Source organism: Haliotis rufescens, unplaced genomic scaffold, assembly GCF_023055435.1.
Source record: "Haliotis rufescens isolate VD_foot unplaced genomic scaffold, xgHalRufe1.0.p SCAF_188, whole genome shotgun sequence".
Classification (NCBI taxonomy): domain Eukaryota; kingdom Metazoa; phylum Mollusca; class Gastropoda; order Lepetellida; family Haliotidae; genus Haliotis; species Haliotis rufescens.
In genome coordinates this window covers 35,767-59,684 of record NW_025963877.1, presented here as the reverse complement: position 1 = coordinate 59,684, position 23,918 = coordinate 35,767, and the positions used below count along the sequence as shown (strand labels likewise).

Below are 23,918 nucleotides of genomic sequence, written 5' to 3'. Positions count from 1 at the left end.
GTTGTTGTTTCTTTTGGTGCACGGTTATCGTCCTAACTTTGTTAAGAAATTACTTTAGGTTTCAGGTGTGTGATTGAACTGAATGACATTAACGTCGTAAAATGTGTTAGCCAATACATATCGCAACAATACGACATACTGGCGACATATCTGTCACGTCCCGCAACTGTGACGTGGCTCCCAGAAAGCCACATCGGCTTTGTGCTGTGTGGCGAGTTGGTGGTCATTGCTCCTTATGTACACATGGATGTTTTATCTTATTTAGTTTTCCTTCGGCATCATCCTTTCAGATTCTACATATTAGTCTTCATTACTTGCTTTGTCTGTCTATGATGAAAGAACATTGGGCGTTCTGCCCCAGGATCGCACCCATTGACCCGAGTCACGGAGGTATAAGAATGACGTCACGCTAAAAATAGCTTACCAGCGTAGTACATTACAGGTTGTGTTGCAATCTGGGAAAACCTTGGCTTAAGATAGACCAACGGTTACACATTCAAATGAGGACAGGTGTACATATCTATTAAGGTTGATGTAGTATGTTATGTGAACAATTTAAGTTGTATGTTTTAAAACTTTCTTTCTTGGGAAATGTATTTACCTACGGACGTCAGACAGTGTGGGATTCATTAATTCACCTTTAGCGAGGTGGACACACGCTATGTAAGCTGTTTTGTGTGTGTGTGTGGGTTTTTTTTCAAATATTCATATTTATGTTATGAAGACGCCTTGTCATAAAACTACTAGCATATCTAAAGTAAATGCGATAGTTTACATACAAACTGCTACGTAGTTGAAATATTGTTATAAGGTGTATCTATAGTGTTTTCATGCTGAGAGAAACTGCTTTGTTGATATGGTGACTCATCAGAGTGGTATGCGGGACGCTGCCCTTACATCTGTTCACCGTCTGTAGTGACCTATAGAAGAGCTGTGTAGTGATCCCTTGAAGAGTGTTTAAACAAGCTCAGACATGTCAGGGGTCTTTCAGTTGAGTCTATGATGTAGGGGTGATTCATTCATAAAACACGCCAGAGGTTCAGTCTAAGGACGTATAGTGGCCACACCTATCACCCCTCGCATGTATGCAATGGAAAATATGATATGTGTGCATGGAAACGTTTATCATCTGCACACAATGAACTCGTCCTTTTTCTAACCTTTATAAACGGAAGACCGGCATTGAAATTTCATATTGTTGTCTGCCAGCAACCGAGACGGACGTTTGCCAGTACGCTATCATCTTTAGCCTTGACTCACGTACAGTTCGCGGTTTGTGTTTACAAAGGTAATTGAATACACCTTGCTTTCAAAGCTATATCTTAGACACTGTCATATTGTAAAATAATGAAGATGAAGTATTTTTTGGTTGAGATAACAAAAAATAATGCTATCCTTATGATATAGTACTGGTATAATTTGCAACCGAGACCACAACATCGAACTTACTATGCATTTATCAAGTAGAAAGTCTGTTGTTAATTTTAAGAACTTCTACACAAATTTTTTATTTTATTTTGTTTGTAGAATGGAATCGAAACAAAACTTTCTGAACAGTGTGAAGACACTGTCTGAGTTGGAAACTTGGGCCACTGCTAACAATTGTACAGATGATCCAGAAGTCAATCTCAAACGAATTGAATTGTTGACATCCAGAGTGAATGCACAATCTGTATCTACACCAGTGTCGCCCATAGGTAACATTTGTCACATCTGCCAGAAGTCGTTTAAGCAGCGTCAAAATTTGCTTAGACATATTCGTACTGTTCACGGCAATGAAAAAATCACCTGTAAAGAATGTAAACACTCATTCACCAGACGGGATAACTTGGAAAATCACCGCTGTAACCTTAAACGGAAGTCAACACAGACTTGCCCTGAACCGAAACGTCCATGCTTACAACCACTGTCAACTGATAATACTCCACCGGCTCGAGTAGCAACTTGTAACTGGTGTGGTCACACCAAGTGTTTATTACCCGGCAAGCTCTTTTGTCAACAATGCTCAACAAGAGGTCGGGAATGTCTCAATTGTCGGCGACCTCTCCCTGAGCGGTTTTACAGCCAGCAAGTGGATCAATGTGATAGCTGCGTGAGACGTCGGGAGCGGTACCAGGTCAGGCGAAACCAGATTGGGGGAGGTCAGAGGTCAGCTCTTGATGGTAGTGTGTCAACTATAACACTGACTCCCACAGATGTAAACAGCGTTGACATCCTTCAGTTTTTAGCTGATGAACAGGTTAACATTGAATCAATCTTACATGATTATTTGTCAAGTAAAAAAGGTATGAAATGGTTTCTGACGTTAAAACTCAAATTTATAAAGTACGACGAAAACAATGAAAGTATATTAGCAGAGCCCATTCTGAGAACTATCAACTTTTGGTCCACAAACGTTTCTGAAATTGAGCAACAGTTAGCAGAGGCTTATCAGAAATTATATACATCATCACAGGAATTTCAGGCTGAAGGGAGTGGGTGGGTGCTAGACCATATTATTCATGTTGAAGTGAGCACAGCTGAGTATGCCCCCCTGGCCGCAAGTTCTTACATTCCTCTACCTGATTATCTCGCTGACAAGAAAGCCATTTTGAACATAAAGAATGATGATCAAAAGTGTTTCATATGGTCCATACTAGCTGTCCTGCATCCAGTAGATAGAAAAAATCATCCTGAAAGAGTTAAAAAATATAATGCGTATGAACATGAACTTGACTTGAAAGGCATTGATATACCTGTATCCCTCTCCCAAATTTCAAAATTTGAAAAGCAAAATGACATTTCTGTCAATGTATTCGGTTATGAAGAAGATGATGGCGTGTTCCCGCTACATATAAGTTCAAATAGTTTCAATCCAGCAGTAGATTTGTTGCTTCTAAGTCAGGAAGACAAAAGACACTTTTGTCTAATTTGAAGCTTTAGTCGACTGATGGGAGACAGGACCAAACATCATGGTACCACATATTATTGTAAACGATGTCTCCATGGGTTTACTGGGTCAGATTTATTGAAAGATCATAGTCTTCACTGTTCCACTCACTCTATTCAGAAAACTAAGTTACCTCAAAGTGAGAAACAAACATGGGTGAAGTTTAAAAGTATTTGCAAACAGCTGCGTGTACCCTATGTCATTTACTGCGACTTTGAAGCAATAACACGAAAAGTGAGTGGTTGTCAGCCTTGTCCTAACTACTCTTATACTTCAGTCTTTCAGAAACATGAACCCTCTGGTTTCTGCTGTAAGGTAGTTTGTTCAAATCCAGACTATTATCAACCTGCTGTGGTCTACAGAGGACCCAGTGTCATTTCTCATTTCATAGATTGTCTCCTGAAGGAGGAACAATTAATAAATGAAAAACTGAAAGTCCTAGAGCCTATGTCTCTAACAGAAAGTGATGAGATGGCTTACCAAATGGCTGACACATGCCATATTTGTCAAAAACCTTTTAATTCTGAGTCCATAAAAGTGAAGGATCACAACCACGTTCAGCCTGGCTACAACTTTCGTGGAGCAGCTCATCAGGAATGTAATCTCCAATACCAGTTCAAAAAGATAAAAGGTAAAAACCAGAATCGTGATAAAGAGTTTTTCATACCTGTGGTCTTTCATAATCTCCGTGGCTACGATAGCCATTTGATTATGAAACAACTGAATAAGACTGTCAAAGAAAAACTTGACTGCTTGGCCAACAACATGGAAAAATACATTTCCTTTTCTATTGGTAACCTCAGGTTCATTGACTCTTTACAGTTTCTTAATGCATCTCTAGATACCTTGGTGGAAAACTTGGCTGATGAAGGTTCTGACAAATTTGTGAATTTGAGACAGGAATATCCTGATGAAACGCAATTGAAGTTATTGTTGAGAAAAGGGGTGTACGCCTATGACTTTATGGATGACGAGTCTAAATTTGCAATGTGTGAACTTCCCACCCAAAATCACTTCTCCAATACTTTGACTGATAGTTCTATCTCAGAGGAAGACTATGTGCATGCTCAAAACGTATGGTCTACCTTTGATCTCAAAACCATGGGAGACTATCATGATCTCTATATGAAAACTGATGTTCTCTTATTAGCTGACATTTTTGAAAATTTTAGAGACACTTCCTTGGAATATTATCAACTTGATCCAGCTCATTATTATACTCTTCCTGGCATGGGATGGGATGCCATGCTGAAAATGGGCAATGTAGAGTTAGAATTGCTAACTGATTTAGACATGCATTTAATGATTGAAAACGGACTAAGGGGTGGCATATCCATGATCTCGACCAGGTATGCGGAAAGTAACAATCCTACATGTTAAGGAATATAACCCCAGCGATCCTAATTCTTACCTCATCTATCTGGATGCGAACAACCTGTATGGGTGGGCCATGTCTCAAGCCCTACCTGAATGTGACTTTCATTGGGTTGCTGATGATGATTTAGAACAGTTAAACATTAAAGATGTAGCTTCTGACTCTGACATAGGATATATACTGGAGGTAGATCTTGAATATCCCCAACAGTTACATGACAGTCACAATGATTATCCTTTAGCCCCAGAGTCTATGACAATCACTGATGACATGTTGTCTCATTATTCAAAGAAACTCAGAGAAAAGTTATGTATCAAAGGACAGCCTGTCAGAAAACTAGTTCCAAATCTGTATGATAAGCAAAAGTATGTTCTGCATTACAGGAACTTACAGTTTTATCTGAGTCAGGGTATGAAACTGTCTAAAATTCACAGAGCTATTCAGTTCAAACAGTCCACATGGTTGAAGCCCTATATAGATTTTAATACCCAGAAAAGAAAAGAGGCTAAGAACGAGACAGATAAAGCTTTCTTTAAATTGGCTAATAACTCAGTGTTTGGAAGGACAATGATGAATGTGAGGAAGCATGTCAATGTAGAACTAGTCAATTCATCCAAACGTTTGAAAAAATTATGTGCTAAACCCACCTTTGAGGCGTTCAAAATATTCAATGAAGATTTAGCAGCTGTTCATCTGAAAAAGACTAGCTTGTATCTGAATCAACCTGTCTATGCAGGCTTTTCTATTTTGGACCTGTCAAAGATTGTCATGTATGACTTTCACTATAATCATATTAAGCTCAAGTATCGTGAGAAGGCACAGCTGTGTTTCACAGATACAGATTCCTTGTGCTATTTAATTGAAACACCAAACTTGTACGCTGATATGGCAGAACATCGGCATATGTTTGACACCAGTAACTATGATAAATCACATCCACTCTATTCCAAAACCAATGCCAAGGTGCTAGCCAAGATGAAGGATGAACTCGGAGGTGTCCCTATGGAGGAGTTTGTTGGTCTTAAACCTAAACTATATTCCTTATCATATAAGGGAAAAGAGAAGCAAACGGCTAAGGGAGTGAGCAAAACAGTGATCAAGAAACAATTAAGGCACAGCCTGTACAAAGATTGTTTGTTTGATCAAAAACAATTTAGACACAACATGAATCAAATTCAGAGTCAAAACCATCAACTCCACACTGTCAGTATAAACAAAATCAGTTTAAGCCCTTATGATGATAAAAGATTTGTTTTGAAAGATAAGATTCATACGTTAGCTCATGGACACTATAAAATTCCTTCTACCAATGTGTAAAGTGTTTTAACTACATAAGAACCATTTCATGCCTTCAGTGTTCTTGTATTGTATGTTTGTATATAACGATCCTTGGTAAAATGTTTCCTATATTTTATCTACATCTGTATGCATGTCATATGTAATTAAACTTTCATATGTATTTGTTATGAGGTATTATTCTGTCACCTACCGAGTGTAAATACCTGACCCATTTCCCCCAGTAACAGCATTCACAGCAATGTTGACACAGTACATAGTTTTATTGCAACTGGGGAAGGTAACGTTTACTGTACTGAGGGTCTATGGACTTTATGTGATTAAAACATTATGTTGCTTGTTGTACCTTTGAATGACTTATATGTGAATAAATATACACATTAAATGTCGATTGTCTGTTATTTTTGTTGTTGTTGAACACTTGCTGAGGGAATTTCTTACTGCAATGATAATCCTACAGCTATTCTGTATCAGTTTCATCACAAGGATTGATGTAATTACATATGAAAAACAGACAGAAATGTAAAACTGTTAACACACGGTTTATTTCATTAAAACCCAAAATTAAATATTAAGACAATAACAGTAAAAATGTACATGGAGTGATTATTCAGTGTCTGTGTCATCATCATCATCAACATCTAACTGTTCACGCTCTTGATCTTCAGCCTCAGAAAGATCTACATGAGACAGAATGTTTTTGACAACAGGTTTCATCCACTTGTTGATTTTAGCAGACAATCCTTTGGAATCAATATCGGGATCCATAGCTCTCACTTTCTCCAGGATAGGCTTGAAGAGGGGTCCATATCCAAAGTAACTCACATATCGGATAGCTGTTGCCATTCGATCTAGAAAGGTAGCTTCCCAGCATTTCTTGAGCTTGTTTTCAATCCATCTCTCACTTTTCCCCTGATCTTCATACTCCTCTTTCTTCTTAAAGACATCATCTTGGCAGTGCTTTAGAGTGTGTTTCCACATGTATTCTAAGCCTTTCACCTCCCACTCTTTATCAGCTTCACTGAATTTAGAGGTCATTGTAGGCTGTAGAACATCACTTTCATCAGCTGTCTCCATTTTAACTCGTTTCCTTAGGGGTCCCCCTCCATTCTCAGGGCACCATGATCTGACATGACGCTGAAGGTCATGATTATTTTCAAACACAATACCACACTCGTCACAGGAAGGCATAGTTGCAGTGTCGTCCTCTGATTCACTGTCCACTGGAGCGGCTACTTCTGAGATGTGATCTCTTCTGGTGTCTGGCTTCAAATGATACTGATTGACAGCCTGCTCCTCTTTTATGGGCTGTGGGGTGATGACTGTTTCAAGTACATTAGGTTGTAGTCTTCCCGATTCCAAGGTAGTAGGACGCAAATCGATTGTCAGATTGCCATAGGGTTTTTCAACAGCTTCTTTATACACAGACATAAACCGATCAGCATTGTTTGGATAGATGCGCCTGGCAAACAAGTTGACTTGATGTCTGTCCACAGGGGAATTAAACAGTGTCACGTAATGAGAATTCAAAGCAATGTAACGTGACTCCTTACCTCTGGGAAACAGATTTTGTAACAGTAAGAAAATAATGACGTTCTTATGGTGAGAGGTTCGGGTGAACAGTTGGGAGATGCGTTTATCATCTTTAGCCTCTGACATGAGGTCATCCAGTACAATCATGTTGTTATTCCGTGCATCCAGATAGTTATCCTCGTGCAGGTTGTAAGGAATCCCCTTCACAAACGTCACATATGGTAACTGTTCACTGATTATCTGATACAGAGGCTGCCACTCCATATAACACCAGATAATGTTATTGGGTACAGGTTGGATGCGATTCTGTAGTAAAATGTTGTACACAAACATAGTCTTGCCACTTCCGCTTGGACCCACCAACACAGTATTGGATGGAATGGTAAAGTAGAACTGTTCTTTTAGTGCTGGAGGAGGTGGAGGAGGAGGAGACGTGGGAGGAGGAGGAGGAGGAGGAGGAGGTGAGGTTCCCAGAGGAGGAGGAGGAGGAGGTGAGGTTCCAGGAGGAGGAGGAGGATATGAATGCATCTGTCTCCTATGTCTATGCATATTATCATTTCTAGAGAACTGTCTCCCACAATCAGGACACGATGTGGACTCCATGAGGATAGAAATGCAACTGACACTGGAATAAGAGGAAGACCCTTATATATTTTCCAGGTCAGTCTCTGGGATCCAACTGTTAAACTTTTTAGGATAGCCCATCCATTTCACAAACATCTCTTTAACACCAGCTCGCTTCCGTTTCTTTAAAACCTTCTCCACTCTCCATACAGTGTCTGCAGGCTTGTCTACTCTCTGTAGTTCATTTGCATAGAAACTGCCTTGAACCGGATCATCAGCCATATCTTTCAACAGATAGATAGGCATACCATCACGATAGAACCTTCTTCTAATAATAAAGATTTCCTCAGTCCATTTTTCTTGATAGTCTCTTTGAAATGTATGTCTCAAATGAGAGAGTCTCACTTGATCGCCCACTTTAAATTTAAAGGGTTTCTTCATTGACTTCTGTTTGATTTCAGCTTTTGATTTGACTGGTCTCGTCAAAGTGTCAATGTATTGTTCTTTCCATACCAGAGCTTCATTCGTTTGATTAATATCTGAGGGTGATCTTTCATTCAATGATCTGTGAGGTCTGTGGTTATAATCCCGGACGAGGTCTTGTAAAATATCCAAATAATGATACGTTTGTTTGTAGGTGAAATATCTGTACATCGTGGTCTTGAGGGTCCGTATCACTCTCTCGGCATAAGAAGCCTTGGTTTCATTCTGTGTGACATAGTAAGTGATGCCCTTGTTTCTTAAATAAGACCTCATTTTCTTATTTTCAAATTCTCGCCCTTTGTCTGATTGTATAATTTGTGGCAGGGTAGCACGGGAAAATATCTTCTTCAAGTCCTTAATGACCGCATCTAGTGTTTTATTTTTAAGGGACTCAACCCACAGAAAACGTGTAAATACATTTATAGCTATGAGTAAGTATTTCACACCATCATTGTCCGAGGCTATATTAGATACATCAGCCAAGTCAATATCCCATCGAGCATTGAGGCCTGAAGCCACCACTCTGTTCCGCTTGAACTTGTATCTTAAAGGTCGCTGAAGCGAATAGGCATCTTGGGATGTCAACCACTTCTTTATGTGATGCAAACTAATATCAAATTTCCTCTCCTTTTTCACAATGTGATACAACTTAGCAGGCCCAGAAAAGGAGGCTGGGTGTTTGGGATTCAAATAAATACTAGACAAATATGCTTTCCATCCGTCAGCAGGCATGGTTACACGTGAAATGAAGCCCACACGATGTAAATAGAGCTTATATGTTTATCCACTTCATAGCCTATCAAAACTACAGAGACGGGCCTAGGTTACCTTCAATAACAAATGTGCTTGTGTGTTTATGTTAACCCGTGGATACAGAGGACTGCCTTCCTCGAAGGTTTGTTTACACAACTGTTTGCCTTCAGTGGAGAAGACTGTTATGTGACCTAGTTCGTCCTCGTGTTTACAGTAACAAAACAATTCTCCTTTACCTATGCAACTAATGTAAACATAGAAGAACTGGCAACATTGCACCCTTTCTATTTTAAAGGAATTTTTATAATACTATTGTTTAGTTTTAATTATACTGATTAGGCTATGTTTGAATGTATAACCGTTGGTCTATCTTAAGCCAAGGTTTTCCCAGATTGCAACACAACCTGTAATGTACTACGCAGTTAAGCTATTTTTAGCGTGACGTCATTCTAATACCTCCGTGACTCGGGTCAATGGGTGCGATCCTGGGGCAGAACGCCCAATGTTCTTTCATCATGTCTATAGGAAAACAGCGACACACCTCCATTGATCAAGAGTGCACAGCATCACAAGTGGCATCATAACACCAACATGTATCTTCAATAGCGATCATATTGTTTTCGTTAGAAAAAAAGAGGAAACTTTCGATCAAGGGAATTCCCTGTAAAATCGATGACGTCATTGGGAAACATTCAGCTTATGTTATCTCCGTCACGAAAGAGGCCACTGTATTAGATAAAAGTGTCGTACGTAAGATAATGTTGTCAGACAGTTTCAAGAACAGTTATTTTTCCAGTCTTAATTTTAGTCACAAATCAGTACAGGACATCTAGGACATGTAGCAGATCGTTACAGGACGTCAAGGACATGTAGCTGATCGTTACAGGACATCAAGGACATGTAGCTGATCGTTACAGGGCATCCAGGACATGTAGCTGATCGTTACAGGACATCAAGGACATGTAGCAGATCGTTACAGGACATCAAGGACATGTAGCAAATCGTTACAAGACATCCAGGACATGTAGCAGATCGTTGCAGGACATCAAGGACATGTAGCTGATCGTTACAAGACATCCAGGACATGTAGCTGATCGTTACAGGACATCAAGGACATGTAGCTGATCGTTACAGGACATCCAGGACATGTAGCTGATCGTTACAGGACATCAAGGACATGTAGCAAATCGTTACAGGGCATGCAGCTGATCGTGACAGGACATCTAGGGCGTGCAGCTGATCGTGACAGGACATCTAGGGCGTGCAGCTGATCGTTACAGGACATCTTGGACATACAGCTAATCGTTGCGTGACATATTGCTGATGGTTACAGGACGTGTAGCTGATGGTTACAGGACATCTAGGATGTGCAGCTGATGGTTACAGGACGTGTAGCTGATGGTTACAGGATGTGCAGCTGATGGTTACAGGACGTGCAGCTGATGGTTACAGGACATCTAGGATGTGCAGCTGATGGTTACAGGACATCTAGGATGTGCAGCTGGTGGTTTCAGGACATCTAGGATGTGTAGCTGATCGTTACAGGACATCTGGGACATACAGCTGACCGTTGCGTGACATATTGCTGATGGTTACAGGGCGTGTAGCTGGTGGTTACAGGATGTGCAGCTGATGGTTACAGGACGTGCAGCTGATGGTTACAGGACATCTAGGATGTGCAGCTGATGGTTACAGGACATCTAGGATGTGCAGCTGGTGGTTACAGGACATCTAGGATGTGTAGCTGATCGTTACAGGACATCTGGGACATACAGCTGATCGTTGCGTGACATATTGCTGATGGTTACAGGGCGTGTAGCTGATGGTTACAGGATGTGCAGCTGATGGTTACAGGACGTGCAGCTGATGGTTACAGGACATCTAGGATGTGCAGCTGATGGTTACAGGACATCTAGGATGTGCAGCTGGTGGTTACAGGACATCTAGGATGTGTAGCTAATCGTTGCAGGACATCTGGGACATACAGCTGATCGTTGCGTGACATATTGCTGATGGTTTCAGGACGTGTAGCTGATGGTTACAGGATGTGCAGCTGATGGTTACAGGACGTGCAGCTGATGGTTACAGGACATCTAGGATGTGCAGCTGATGGTTACAGGACATCTAGGATGTGCAGCTGGTGGTTACAGGACATCTAGGATGTGTAGCTGATCGTTACAGGACATTTGGGACATACAGCTGATCATTGCGTGACATATTGCTGATGGTTACAGGGCGTGTAGCTGGTGGTTACAGGACATCTAGGATGTGCAGCTGATGGTTACAGGACGTGTAGCTGATGGTTACAGAATGTGCAGCTGATGGTTACAGAACGTGTAGCTGATGGTTACAGGACATCTAGGATGTGCAGCTGATGGTTACAGGACATCTAGGATGTGCAGCTGATGGTTACAGGACATCTAGGATGTGCAGCTGATCGTCACAAACCTTGTGGGGACTCCGGGTTAGAATTATCCCCCAGCATCCCATGCTGGTCGGAAGGAGCCACACATGGATCGGTGGATAGGCAAGGTTGACCCATGATGTGGGCCGTTGCTCACAATGTCAAGCAGTAGAGTGTCTGGTCCAGACTCGACTATTGCTGAGTGCGACGTCAAACAAAAACAACTCATCGTAACTCAAGATTCGTGTTGGTGGTTTTATTTGATCATATTCCTCAAGAATCCTAAGTTGGCGGGGGCAAGTGTGAAATGCACTGACATATGACGAGGCATTATTTTATTGGCTGATTGGTATCTGCCAACACCGTCCTCCAGCTAAGCTAAGGTGATCCAGGAAGCAAATTAACACCGTGTTTATATGAATCATACTTTGTCTTTCAAGGAATTGTACTTTCTGTTTCTACGTTCAGGCTTGTGAATCACACGACGGGCCACACCCGTTAATAATTAGGGCAGTTTCATTGCTCGCCTCCTAGCGACGAATCCACCAACGCTTCCATGAGATATTTCGATCACTGTTACATACAGTATATAATCCAAACACCTTCTTACCCGCAATTCATTGTTTCAAGAGGCATCGCTGAACATTATATTTGGACGTAACACCTGACAAAAACCTGATTTTCTAAAAACAACCCCATAATGCATTCAACAGATATACATATACCTTGCAGGAGACATACTTGTACATTTTCTCTGAACTGCTCATTTTCTCATAACTCTCCATTCCTTAAAAATAATGGAGCAGAGCCCCCGCAGGGGCCGAGGCCCATGATTTTTAAGGAATGGAGAGTTACGAGGATATTCCCCTACTTAAAACTCATCCCTACTTTTACACTTTGACAAAATATTCTGTAGTTGAAAATATTTGAAAAATCCAAATGCTGCTTCAAGATAATGTACAGTTGACAAGCAACTCTCCATTCCTGAAAAATAATGGAGCGTTCAAACAATAGAATGACGTCAGAGATGTGTTTTAACTTGTGATATGATGGATTCCCAAACGAAAGGAAAACAGATATACCGACTGTCTCGCAATAGTGCTGCGCATATTCGAGGGAAATCCACGTTACCGAGTTCTATATTTAGCTTGGGACTTCCTACTGCTCTCCCATAAAAATGTGAGGGAGCGAGCGACCACAGCACAAAGCCGGACGACCCAGACGGACTCGGTGAGCAAGGTAGTTATCCTTGGAAAATATCTTGTATCTTTTTTTATTTCTATACAATGTATGTATGTATGTGTGTGTGTGTGTGTGTGTGTGTGTGTGTGTGTGTGTGTGTGTGTGTGTGTGTGTGTGTGTGTGTGTGTGTGTGTGTGTGTGTGTGTGTGGAATATTGATGTATTTATTGCAATTTATTTTCTTATGTGTATCTGACGATTTGTAAATAGTATTCTCATGCGAGATAAGGTAAATTGAGTGTGGCGCTAGACAGGGAATAAGTGAGTGGGTGAGTTTGATTTTAAGCCGCATTTAGAAATATTCAAGCACTATCACGGCGTGAAATGAACTTCACACATTGTTCTCATGTCGAGAATCGAACCCGAATTTTCGGCGTGACTAGCGAACGCTTTAACCACTAGGCTACCCGACCGCCCCAACAGGGAAAAAGGTTCTTCACAGTGATAGTAAAGAGTTAGACAGGATGTCATTGTTAGCGGTACCTTTCACTGCGATAGTAGACAGTTAGACAAGAGGTCATAGCTAGCGGGACCTTTCACTACGACAGTAGACAGTTAGACATGATGTCATGGTTAGCGGGACCTTCACTGAGACAGTAGACAGTTAGATGGGATGTCATGGTTAGCGGGACCTTCACTGCGACAGTAGACAAGATAGGATGTCATGGTTAGCGGGACCTTCACTGCGACAGTAGACAGTTAGACAGAATGTCATGGTTTGATGAACCTTCACTGCGACAGTAGACAGTTAGACAGGATGTCATGGTTAGCGGGACCTTCAATGCGGCAATAGACAGTTAGACATGGGGTCATGGTTAGCGGGACCTTCACTGCGACAGTTGACAGTTAGACATGGGTCATGGTTAGCGGGACCTTCACTGCGACAGTAGACAGTTAGACATGGGTCATGGTTAGCGGGACCTTAACTGCGACAGTAGACAGTTAGACATGGGTCATGGTTAGCGGGACCTTCACTTCGACAGTAGACAGTTAGACAGAATGTCATGGTTTGATGAACCTTCACTGCGACAGTAGACAGTTAGACAGGATGTCATGGTTAGCGGGACCTTCACTGCGACAGTAGACAGTTAGACAGAATGTCATGGTTTGATGAACCTTCACTGCGGCAGTAGACAGTTAGACAGGATGTCATGGTAAGCGGGACCTTCACGTCGTCAGTTGCGCATTATGTCGAGGAATGCGCTTCGTCTCCGACATTTTCTACGAGAATTCAAATAATGCAGAGATTAATTTTACATTTGATGAAATCAGAATTGAATGTATGACCAATATTTGATAACCAGAATGTAAACATACATACAGTAAACTTCGGTTATAATGAACTCATAGGGACCACTAATATCAATTCGTTATAACCGCAGTTTGTTGTAAGCTTTTGTACAACATATATACAAAAAAGGAAATAGTTGGTTATATCCGTCAGTTCGTTATAAACGTGTTCGTTATATACGTAGTTTACTGTATATCTGCTTACAGGTGCCCTACGTTGACTGCTGCTACTGCATAGAAGACACCCTGACAATGGACGACGGTGAGATGGCTTCTGTGTTAGCTTTAATTCCTACCTTGCGCTTCCGCCAATCCATTGGGGGACCCGACATAACATCGTTAGTTCACTCGGGTCTTTAATAGGAAAATATGCTTAGCTTTGGAAGTAACATAGAATTAATGTTTGTATTCCATAGTTATAGAATTTATAACGCGAGTCCATATCCAATTCATCGCCTTTAGAAATGTTGTAAGACAGGCTTCACACATTGTTTCTCGGCCCCACTACCTACCTCAGCCTTTCACATTACATTCAAATTCTAGCTTCTGATTGGTTGAGGAGCGGCCAGTTATTTTCCATGTTGCCCACTCATGTAACCAACTGAGAAATATATCGGAGCCCACCTCAGGGAACTTCCTCATCTCACATATGTATCGTTGAGCTGAAATGAAGCGCTGTTAATCCGAATGCGTTGGGTAAAGGGAAGTGAGTCGGTGTGCGTCGTATTCCAGCTGTCCAATGACTGAATCAAAGCTGTGTTGTCGAAAGTCTAGAATACCCTGATATGTGGGACTTACTGTGAATGGGTATCCAGCTGTCCAATGACTGAATCAAAGCTGTGTTGTTGAAAGTCTAGAATACCCTGATATGTGGGACTTACTGTGAATGGGTATCCAGCTGTCAGAATGACTGAATCAAAGCTGTGTTGTTGAAAGTCTAGAATACCCTGATATGTTGGACTTACTGCGAATGGGTATCCAGCTGTCAGAATGACTGAATCAAAGCTATGTTGTTGAAAGTCTAGAATACCCTAATATGTGAGACTTACTGCGAATGGGTATCCAGCTGTCAGAATGACTGAATCAAAGCTGTGTTGTTGAAAGTCTAGAATACCCTGATATGTGGGACTTACTGTGAATGGGTATCCAGCTGTCCAATGACTGAATCAAAGCTGTGTTGTCGAAAGTCTAGAATACCCTGATATGTAGGACTTACTGTGAATGGGTATCCAGCTGTCCAATGACTGAATCAAAGCTATGTTGTTGAAAGTCTAGAATACCCTGATATGTGGGACTTACCGTGATTGGGTATCCAGCTGTCAGAATGACTGAATCAAAGCTATGTTGTTGAAAGTCTAGAATACCCTTATATGTGGGACTTACTGTGAATGGGTATCCAGCTGTCCAATGACTGAATCAAAGCTGTGTTGTTGAAAGTCTAGAATACCCTGATATGTAGGACTTACTGTGAATGGGTATCCAGCTGTCAGAATGACTGAATCAAAGCTGTGTTGTTGAAAGTCTAGAATACCCTGATATGTGGGACTTGTTGATGGAGGATGGGGTTCTTTCTTTCAAGGGTATTTATATTATTGAATATAAAGAGGATCAAACAATTTACATTGACCTTTGTTTTCAAACAACATATGCCAAAGACAGTGAGCTGGTTCACGGTATTCCAAAATAACAGCGACAGACCCTAACCATAACCATAAGAAATCTCCGCCAGAAGCAGAGTCGATTGTACAACTCGGACTATATCATGAACATGTGTTTATAAATCACTATCGAATAGTCATGATACCAGGTGTTCGGGAAAAGGTGAGCGTATCCTGCCCCAACGGTGACACCCGTCACAAACACATGCAAAGGCAAAGCAAATGTTCTGAGAAATCACGGGTAAGGATTAGGGTTAGGACACCCACGACCGCAATATAAAAGATTAACTAGATACATGTTTCTGGCACCTGTTCCTGGTTGTAAAATCAGCATCTTGGAGATATGTAACCACGATGAGTATGAATGATTTGAGGTTGGAGCCGCTTGGGACATTATTTCGATTGTAATTTTGCGTGTCAGCGTTATATAAGCGGGCAGTAATGCAGGTCGTGGACTACGTGCATTGGCTACTTGCCGGGCGGTTTGTCCAGCTTGAAATCGTCCAAGGGCTTGGTGTCAATTCAATAACAAATGAATGGTATCCGATCTGGGTGAATTTTTATAGGGCAAGAAATGGGGGAACGCGTGTGCATTTCAACTTGCACGGAGCTCACGTGTATCGGGTTACCATGGCCTTTGCCGTGATGCGTTTGGGCGATCGGTTTTATTGTCATCTGCTTTGGGTTTTTTATAATCAAATTTCATTTTTCCGGACAAGTTGATGTTAAGTTTTGCCAGAAAATACCCAGATATTTAAATGACAACTTTTCATGCAATGTTACTTGGGGTGATGTTTCTTTTGCGGTTCAGCATATTTAACTGTTTTTATGGAGAAATCCTTTTTACAAACATTGAGGAAAGGTAACACATACTTTTATCATTATCTGTCATATGTTCAGTGCCGTTGAAAAAATAGGGTAAAATATCTGTTGGCAGTCTGTTAGCATGGTCCAGACTCCTCGCAACTCAGCCTTGCTATAGTGTTGGTGGCTTATAGCCACTGAAGTGTTAGGCTGAGGTAACTAGTTATAGCAGTAAAACGACTTCTAAAACCCGTTACAACAAATACACGTACTTCAGAAATTGTTTTCGTGGGTTAAAGGTTAGAATTACAGATTAGATGTGAACAGAGGGAAAAGGAATATCACCTTCTCAAAGAATAAAAAGATGGACAGGTGCGTAACAGTCAATAAGCGACAACCTAACTCTCAATACTACGTCTGACTAAATAGACCTTAGGAAGACAATTTCATGTCAGATGTAGGTTACTCTTAGTGTCAGATGCAGGCAACTGTTCACCTCCAGCTCAATGTGTCTCACCCTGTGCATTAATGCAGGCCTGGCACCTCCATCTCAATGTGTCTCACCCTGTGCATTAATGCAGGCCTGGCACCTCCATCTCAATGTGTCTCACCCTGTGCATTAATGCAGGCCTGGCACCTCAAACTCAATGTGTCTCACCCTGTGCATTAATGCAGGCCTGGCACCTCCATCTCAATGTGTCTCACCTTGTGCATTAATGCAGGCCTGGCACCTCCATCTCAATGTGTCTCACCCTGTGCATTAATGCAGGCCTGGCACCTCCATCTCAATGTGTCTCACCCTGTGCATTAATGCAGGCCTGGCACCTCCAACTCAATGTGTCTCACCCTGTGCATTAATGCAGGCCTGGCACCTCCAACTCAATGTGTCTCACCCTGTGCATTAATGCAGGCCTGGCACCTCCATCTCAATGTGTCTCACCTTGTGCATTAATGCAGGCCTGGCACCTCCATCTCAATGTGTCTCACCCTGTGCATTAATGCAGGCCTGGCACCTCCAACTCAATGTGTCTCACCTTGTGCATAAATGCAGGCCTGGCACCTCCATCTCAATGTGTCTCACCCTGTGCATTAATGCAGGCCTGGCACCTCCAACTCAATGTGTCTCACCCTGTGCATTAATGCAGGCCTGGCACCTCCATCTCAATGTGTCTCACCCTGTGGCTTTGACCCATGATATAACCTGACTTTGACCCCGACCCATGATATAACCTGACTTTGGCTTTGATCCTTGCTATAACCTGACTTTGACCCGGACCCAGGATATAACCCGACTTTGACCCTGACCCATGATATAACCTGACTTTGGCTCTGATCCATGATATAACCTGACTTTGGCTCTGACCCATGATATAACCTGACTTTGACCCAGACCGAGGATATAACCTGACTCTGACCCTGACCCAGGATATAACCTGACTTTGGCTCTGACCCATGATATAACCTGACTTTGGCTTTGATCCTTGATATAACCTGACTTTGGCTTTGATCCTTGATATCACTTGACTTTGGCTCTGACCCATGATATAACCTGACTTTGGCTTTGATCCTTGATATAACCTGACTTTGACCCTGACCTATTATTTCAACTGAGCCTGACCCTGACCTATGATTTCAGTAACTGGGGGGTTCATAGGCTTAAGAGACATCACGTTGGTGTTAAATAATATGTTGAGGGTGTATGTATGTCTGGAGGGTGTATGTATGTAGTTCTCGAAAAGACACAGTGTTACCATATATATTTTAGTTAGTTTTCAGTCATTAAATAACTAAAAAACATGTTGACATAAGAAAGCCTTTAATCACTTTTGATCCTTGATATAACCTAACTTCGGTTCTGACCAATCATATAACCTGACTTTGGCTCTGACCCATGATATAACCTGACTTTGACCCCGACCGAGGATATAACCTGACTTTGACCCAGACCGAGGATATAACCTGACTCTGACCCTGACCAAGGAAATAACCTGACTTTGATCCCGACCCATGATATAACCTGACTTTGGCTCTGATCCATGATATAATCTGACTTTGGCTCTGACCCATGATATAACCTGACTTTGGCTCTGACCCAGGATACAACCTGACTTTGACCCCGACCAATGATATAACCTGACTTTGGCCCCGACACATGATATAAACCGACTTTGGCTGTGATCCATGATATAACCTGACTTTGGCTTTGATCCTTAATATAACCTGACTTTGGCCCCGACCCATGATATCACCTGAATTTGGCTTTGATCCTTGACATAACCTGACTTTGACCCCGACCCATGATATAACCTGACTTTGGCCCCGACCCATTATATAGCCCGACTTTGGCTTTGATCCTTGATATAACCTGACTTTGACCCTGACCCATGATATAACCTGACTTTGGCTTTGACCCATGATATAACCTGACTTTGGCTCTGACCCAGGATATAACCTGACTTTGACACCGACCCAGGATATAACCTGACTTTGACCCTGACCCAGGACATAACCTGACTCTGACCCTGACGCATGATATAACCAGACTTTGGCTCTGACCCATGATATAACCTGATTTTGGCTTTGATCCTTGATATAACCTGACTTTGACCCCGACCCATGATATAACCTGACTTTGGTTTTGATCCATGATATAACCTGACTTTGACCCCGACCCAGGATATAACCTGACTTTGGCTTTGATCCATGATATAACCTGACTTTGACCCCGACCCATGATATAACCTGAATTTGGCTTTGATCCTTGCTATAACCTGACTTTGACCCCGACCCATGATATAACCTGACTTTGGCTTTGATCCTTGATATAACCTGACTTTGACCCCGACCCATGATATAACCTGACTTTGGCTTTGATCCTTGATATAACCTGACTTTGGCCCCGACCCATGATATAACCTGACTTTGGCTTTGATCCTTGATATAACCTGACTTTGACCCCGACCCAGGATATAACCTGACTTAGGCTTTGATCCATGATATAACCTGACTTTGGCTCTGACCCATGAGATAACCTTACTTTGAACCCGACCCATGATATAACCTGACTTTGACCCCGACCAATGATATAACCTGACTTTGGCTTTGATCCTTGATATCACCTGACTTTGGCTCTGACCCATGATATAACCTGACTTTGGCTTTGATCCTTGATATAACCTGACTTTGACCCTGACCTATTATTTCAACTGAGCCTGACCCTGACCTATGATTTCAGTAACTGGGGGGTTCATAGGCTTAAGAGACATCACGTTGGTGTTAAATAATATGTTGAGGGTGTATGTATGTCTGGAGGGTGTATGTATGTAGTTCTCGAAAAGACACAGTGTTACCATATATATTTTAGTTAGTTTTCAGTCATTAAATAACTAAAAAACATGTTGACATAAGAAAGCCTTTAATCACTTTCTTCTTGGTGAGTTTTTCACACTCCTTCATTTCAGAGACGGAGAATTTTGAACTGGAGTCCAAAGATAGCGACTATGATGACGGTAAGTCTTCCCTGACGCATCCCATGCCGACAACCGCATCTCTAGCCTACACCCTTCACATCTATACATTAACTTCCCTCATCTCTAGCACACGTCCTATACATCTATACCTAAACTTTACACATATGCAGCCCACGTCCTACACATATATACCTTAAGTTCTCTCATCTCTAGCCCACGTCCTATACATCTATACCTTAACTTTGCACATATGCAGCCCACGTCCTACACATATATACCTTAACTTCACTCATCTCTAGCACACGTCCTATACATCTATACCTTAACTTCACTCATCTCTAGCCCACGTCCTATACATCTATACCTTAACTTTGCACATATGCAGCCCACGTCCTACACATATATACCTTAACTTCACTCATCTCTAGCCTACCTCCTACACATCTATACCTTAACTTCACTCATCTCTAGCCCACGTCCTACTCATCTATACCTTAACTTCTCTCATCTGTAGCCTATGTCCTTCAGATCTATACCTTAACTTCACTCATCTCTAGCCCACGTCCTATACATCTATACATAAACTTTACACATATGCAGCCCACGTCCTACACATATATACCTTAAGTTCTCTCATCTGTAGCCTACGTCCTTCAGATCTATACCTTAATTTCACTCATCGCTAGCCCATGTCCTATACATCTATACCTAAACTTTACACATATGCAGCCCACGTCCTACACATCTATACCTTAACTTCACTCATCTCTAGTCCACGTCCTACACATCTATACCTTAATGTATTTTATCTCTGCCCCACGTCCTACACATCTATACCTTAACTGCACTCATCTCTGCCCAATGTCCTACACATCTATACCTTAATGTCTTTTATCTCTGCCCCACGTCCTACACATCTATACCTTAACTGCACTCATCTCTGCCCAATGTCCTACACATCTATACCTTAACTGCACTCATCTCTGCCCAATGTCCTACACATCTATACCTTAACTGCACTCATCTCTGCCCAATGTCCTACACATCTATACCTTAACTGCACTCATCTCTGCCCCACGTCCTACACATCTATACCTTAACTGCACTCATCTCTGCCCAATGTCCTACACATCTATACCTAATCGTCACTCATATCTGGCCCACGTTCTACACATCCATACCTTAACTGCACTCATCTCTGCCCAATGTCCTACACATCTATACCTTAACTGCACTCATCTCTGCCCAATGTCCTACACATCTATACCTTAACTGCACTCATCTCTGCCCCACGTCCTACACATCTATACCTTAGCTGCACTCATCTCTGCCCAATGTCCTACACATCTATACCTTAACTGCACTCATCTCTGCCCCACGTCCTACACATCTATACCTTAACTGCACTCATCTCTGCCCAATGTCCTACACATCTATACCTAATCGTCACTCATATCTGGCCCACGTCCTACACGTCCATACCTTAACATTTTATCTTTTGCATAATTATAGCTTCGCATTTGTACAGTGTTGAGTAACATATCGTTAAGGATATCTGGACGATTTAACAGAATGTAATCCATGCATACGTAACAGCGGTTACACTCGATGGAATCTGTTGCTGATATTCGAGACAGTTTAGTCACTGTCGTTTATGCTTTGCATTTATCATTTAAGGTTTTGCAAAAGAACTCTACAGCAAGAGGAGTTTTGTCCGAGATGAAATGAGGATTGTCCTGATAGGGAAGACGGGATCTGGGAAGAGTGCCACGGGTAACACTATCACAGGGCAGAAGACGTTTGAGTCCAAGTTGAGCGGATCTTCCGTTACAGCCAGATGTAAAGAAGTCATGTTCAAGAGATCTGACAGACACATTCTGGTCGTGGACACCCCTGGGTTGTTTGATACACACGCATCTAAGGCCGATACAACTAAGGAAATCAAGAGATGTGTGCTGCTGACATCACCGGGCATCCATGCTGTGTTTCTTGTCATCAAAATTGGGAGGTTTACAGAAGAAGAGAATAAAACTGTAAACTATTTCAAGAAGGTGTTTGGAGAGGGAGTGAAGGATTACCTCATGGTTATCTTCACTGGCAAGGATGACTTGGATGCAGAGGAGACCACCGTGGAGAACTATGTGAAGACGGCTCCACCAGAGCTTCAGCGGGTGCTGGCAGAATGCAACAACAGATACATGACTCTCAATAACAGGGCGTCAAAAGAGGAGAAGGAAGCATTTGTAAAACAACTCATTGCCAACATTGACGAAATGGTGCAATCCAATGGCGGTAAATGTTACACAACTGTTATGTTCAAGAAGGCAGAAGCCATAGTGAAGAAACGAGAGGAGGAAGAAAGGAGGAAGCTGGAGGAAGCAAAGAGAGAAGAACGAGAAGCAGTTGCGCGCAGCATCAAGGAAAAGTATGATGGCGTGTTGCAGGATCAGGACATCAAGATGCAGGGTCTGCAGAATCACCTGCAGGTGGTGCAGGAGGCGGGCAAAGAGGAACAGAAAATGCATCAGCAGGCAGTGGAACATCTGAAACAAAAACTCGACAGAACTGAAGCTGAGAGAAAGCAAATTGAGGTTGATAGAAGGAAGTGGGAAGAAGAGAGGAGGAAGGAGATGGAGAAGAAAGAGGAGGACAGGAACAAGGCAATGATTATGATGATGGACAAGATGGAGGAAGATAGAAAGAAGAGAGAACTTGAAATGGAGAAAAAGATGAAACTTTTTGAGAATGAAAGGAAGAAGCGGGAGGAAGATGCAAGGTTGAGGGAAGCTGAGAGGGAAAAAGAAAGAGAGAAACAGAGGCTGGAACTTAAGCAGCTTGAGAAAGAGAGACAAAAGGAGCTTACAAATATGAGAGAAGAACAGAAAAAGCAACAAGATATTTTTCAACGAAGACTTGATGAACAGGCAAGGGAAAATGCAAGAAAACGGTCTGGAGGTGGAAGCTCCTGTTCCATCCTGTGAACACGTCATTCTGATCTGTATCAGTGGACGCTCCTCTTGCTGGTATCCAATGCAAGTCCCACACAGTATACATAAGACTAATAAACTCAACTACTTTTGTTACCTGTCATTTTTAACTCTTTATTCCCGTTTGATAAGTTTGCGTTTAAACCCATTTTTGCCATATGCAGGTCAGGTTATGGAATACTGAATAAATGTAAACCTTGCAAGGGATGCCATGCCATTTGATTGGCTGAACAAGCAATTTTCGAAGGTAGTACACGCCCACCAGCTGATTACCGCTTCCTGATAGGATCTGATAATAAAGTGTTGCATTATTGGGTTCATTTATGTCACTGATTTCGTATGTCTACGGTTTTGTGATTATGTTAATGATTTCATGAGCAGTCTGTGAAGCTATAATGCTAATTATTTATACGATTTGACAACATCATCTGGGGATTTTGTTTTAGAACTGGTATCCCAGCCACCTGTGCTGGTCGTAAGAGGCGACCAAATGGATTGGATGGTCAGGATCGATGACTTTGTTCATAGAGCTTCATCGTACCTGACGGCGTGGAAAGTCGATCACAATATCAATCACTGCATTGTCTGGTCCAGACTCGATGACTTACACAACGCCGTCATACAGCTGGAATATTGCTGAGTGCGGCGATAAACACACAAATAAACATATTTCAATTTGTGTTTGTATTTATAAACGTAAAATCCTATTTCTATCTCGAACATAACTATAAATAAATTTGCCCCACCTGAACTTCTACTGGAAATGAACGACGTGTAGAACTTAACGAGGTCGACCAGAGACAATGCATGGTGCTCTTGACAAGTGAGTGAGGTGGGATTTACGCCGCACTTTTAGCCAAGAAACTGGTCTCAACGAAGGAATTGTCTGAGCTGTTAATATGGCAGTTTGCTATCCATTTCGTAGATGCTTCAAAGGAATATGGTTTATTGTCTTATGTTCTTCCGTACAACATACCCATTATACATGTGTATCTTTGACATTAATCGGAATCCTGTCTACTACATAACAAGAGTGAGGAAAGTAAGGGTGTGGATTCTCTATGATGCATCCTGGTAATACTTGACAAGAGTTTCTGTCTACAAACACTACTGATGCTTGGTGACTCACTT

The 23,918-nt window shown here is 41.8% G+C and overlaps 2 protein-coding genes across 4 annotated transcripts; both read left to right on the top strand.

Moving 5' to 3' along the window:
- Positions 1–408: 408 nt before the first annotated feature.
- On the top strand, positions 409–5,985 carry LOC125381613. 2 transcript variants are annotated; one of them, XM_048398697.1, is made up of 2 exons: positions 409–1,288; positions 1,528–5,985. In XM_048398697.1, the coding sequence occupies exon 2, from the start codon at positions 1,529–1,531 to the stop codon at positions 2,912–2,914; it is 1,386 nt and encodes a 461-aa protein (XP_048254654.1). In that variant the 5' UTR covers positions 409–1,288; position 1,528; the 3' UTR covers positions 2,915–5,985. The 2 variants fall into 2 exon arrangements, with proteins under 2 accessions (XP_048254654.1, XP_048254655.1); XM_048398698.1 differs by having other exon boundaries at positions 722–1,288.
- Positions 5,986–12,295: 6,310 nt separating this feature from the next.
- Positions 12,296–23,107, top strand: LOC125381612 (GTPase IMAP family member 4-like). 2 transcript variants are annotated; one of them, XM_048398696.1, is made up of 4 exons: positions 12,296–12,567; positions 14,076–14,130; positions 19,792–19,839; positions 21,478–23,107. In XM_048398696.1, the coding sequence occupies exons 2-4, from the start codon at positions 14,121–14,123 to the stop codon at positions 22,779–22,781; spliced, it is 1,362 nt and encodes a 453-aa protein (XP_048254653.1). In that variant the 5' UTR covers positions 12,296–12,567; positions 14,076–14,120; the 3' UTR covers positions 22,782–23,107. The 2 variants fall into 2 exon arrangements, with proteins under 2 accessions (XP_048254653.1, XP_048254652.1); XM_048398695.1 differs by having other exon boundaries at positions 12,297–12,576.
- Positions 23,108–23,918: the final 811 nt, after the last annotated feature.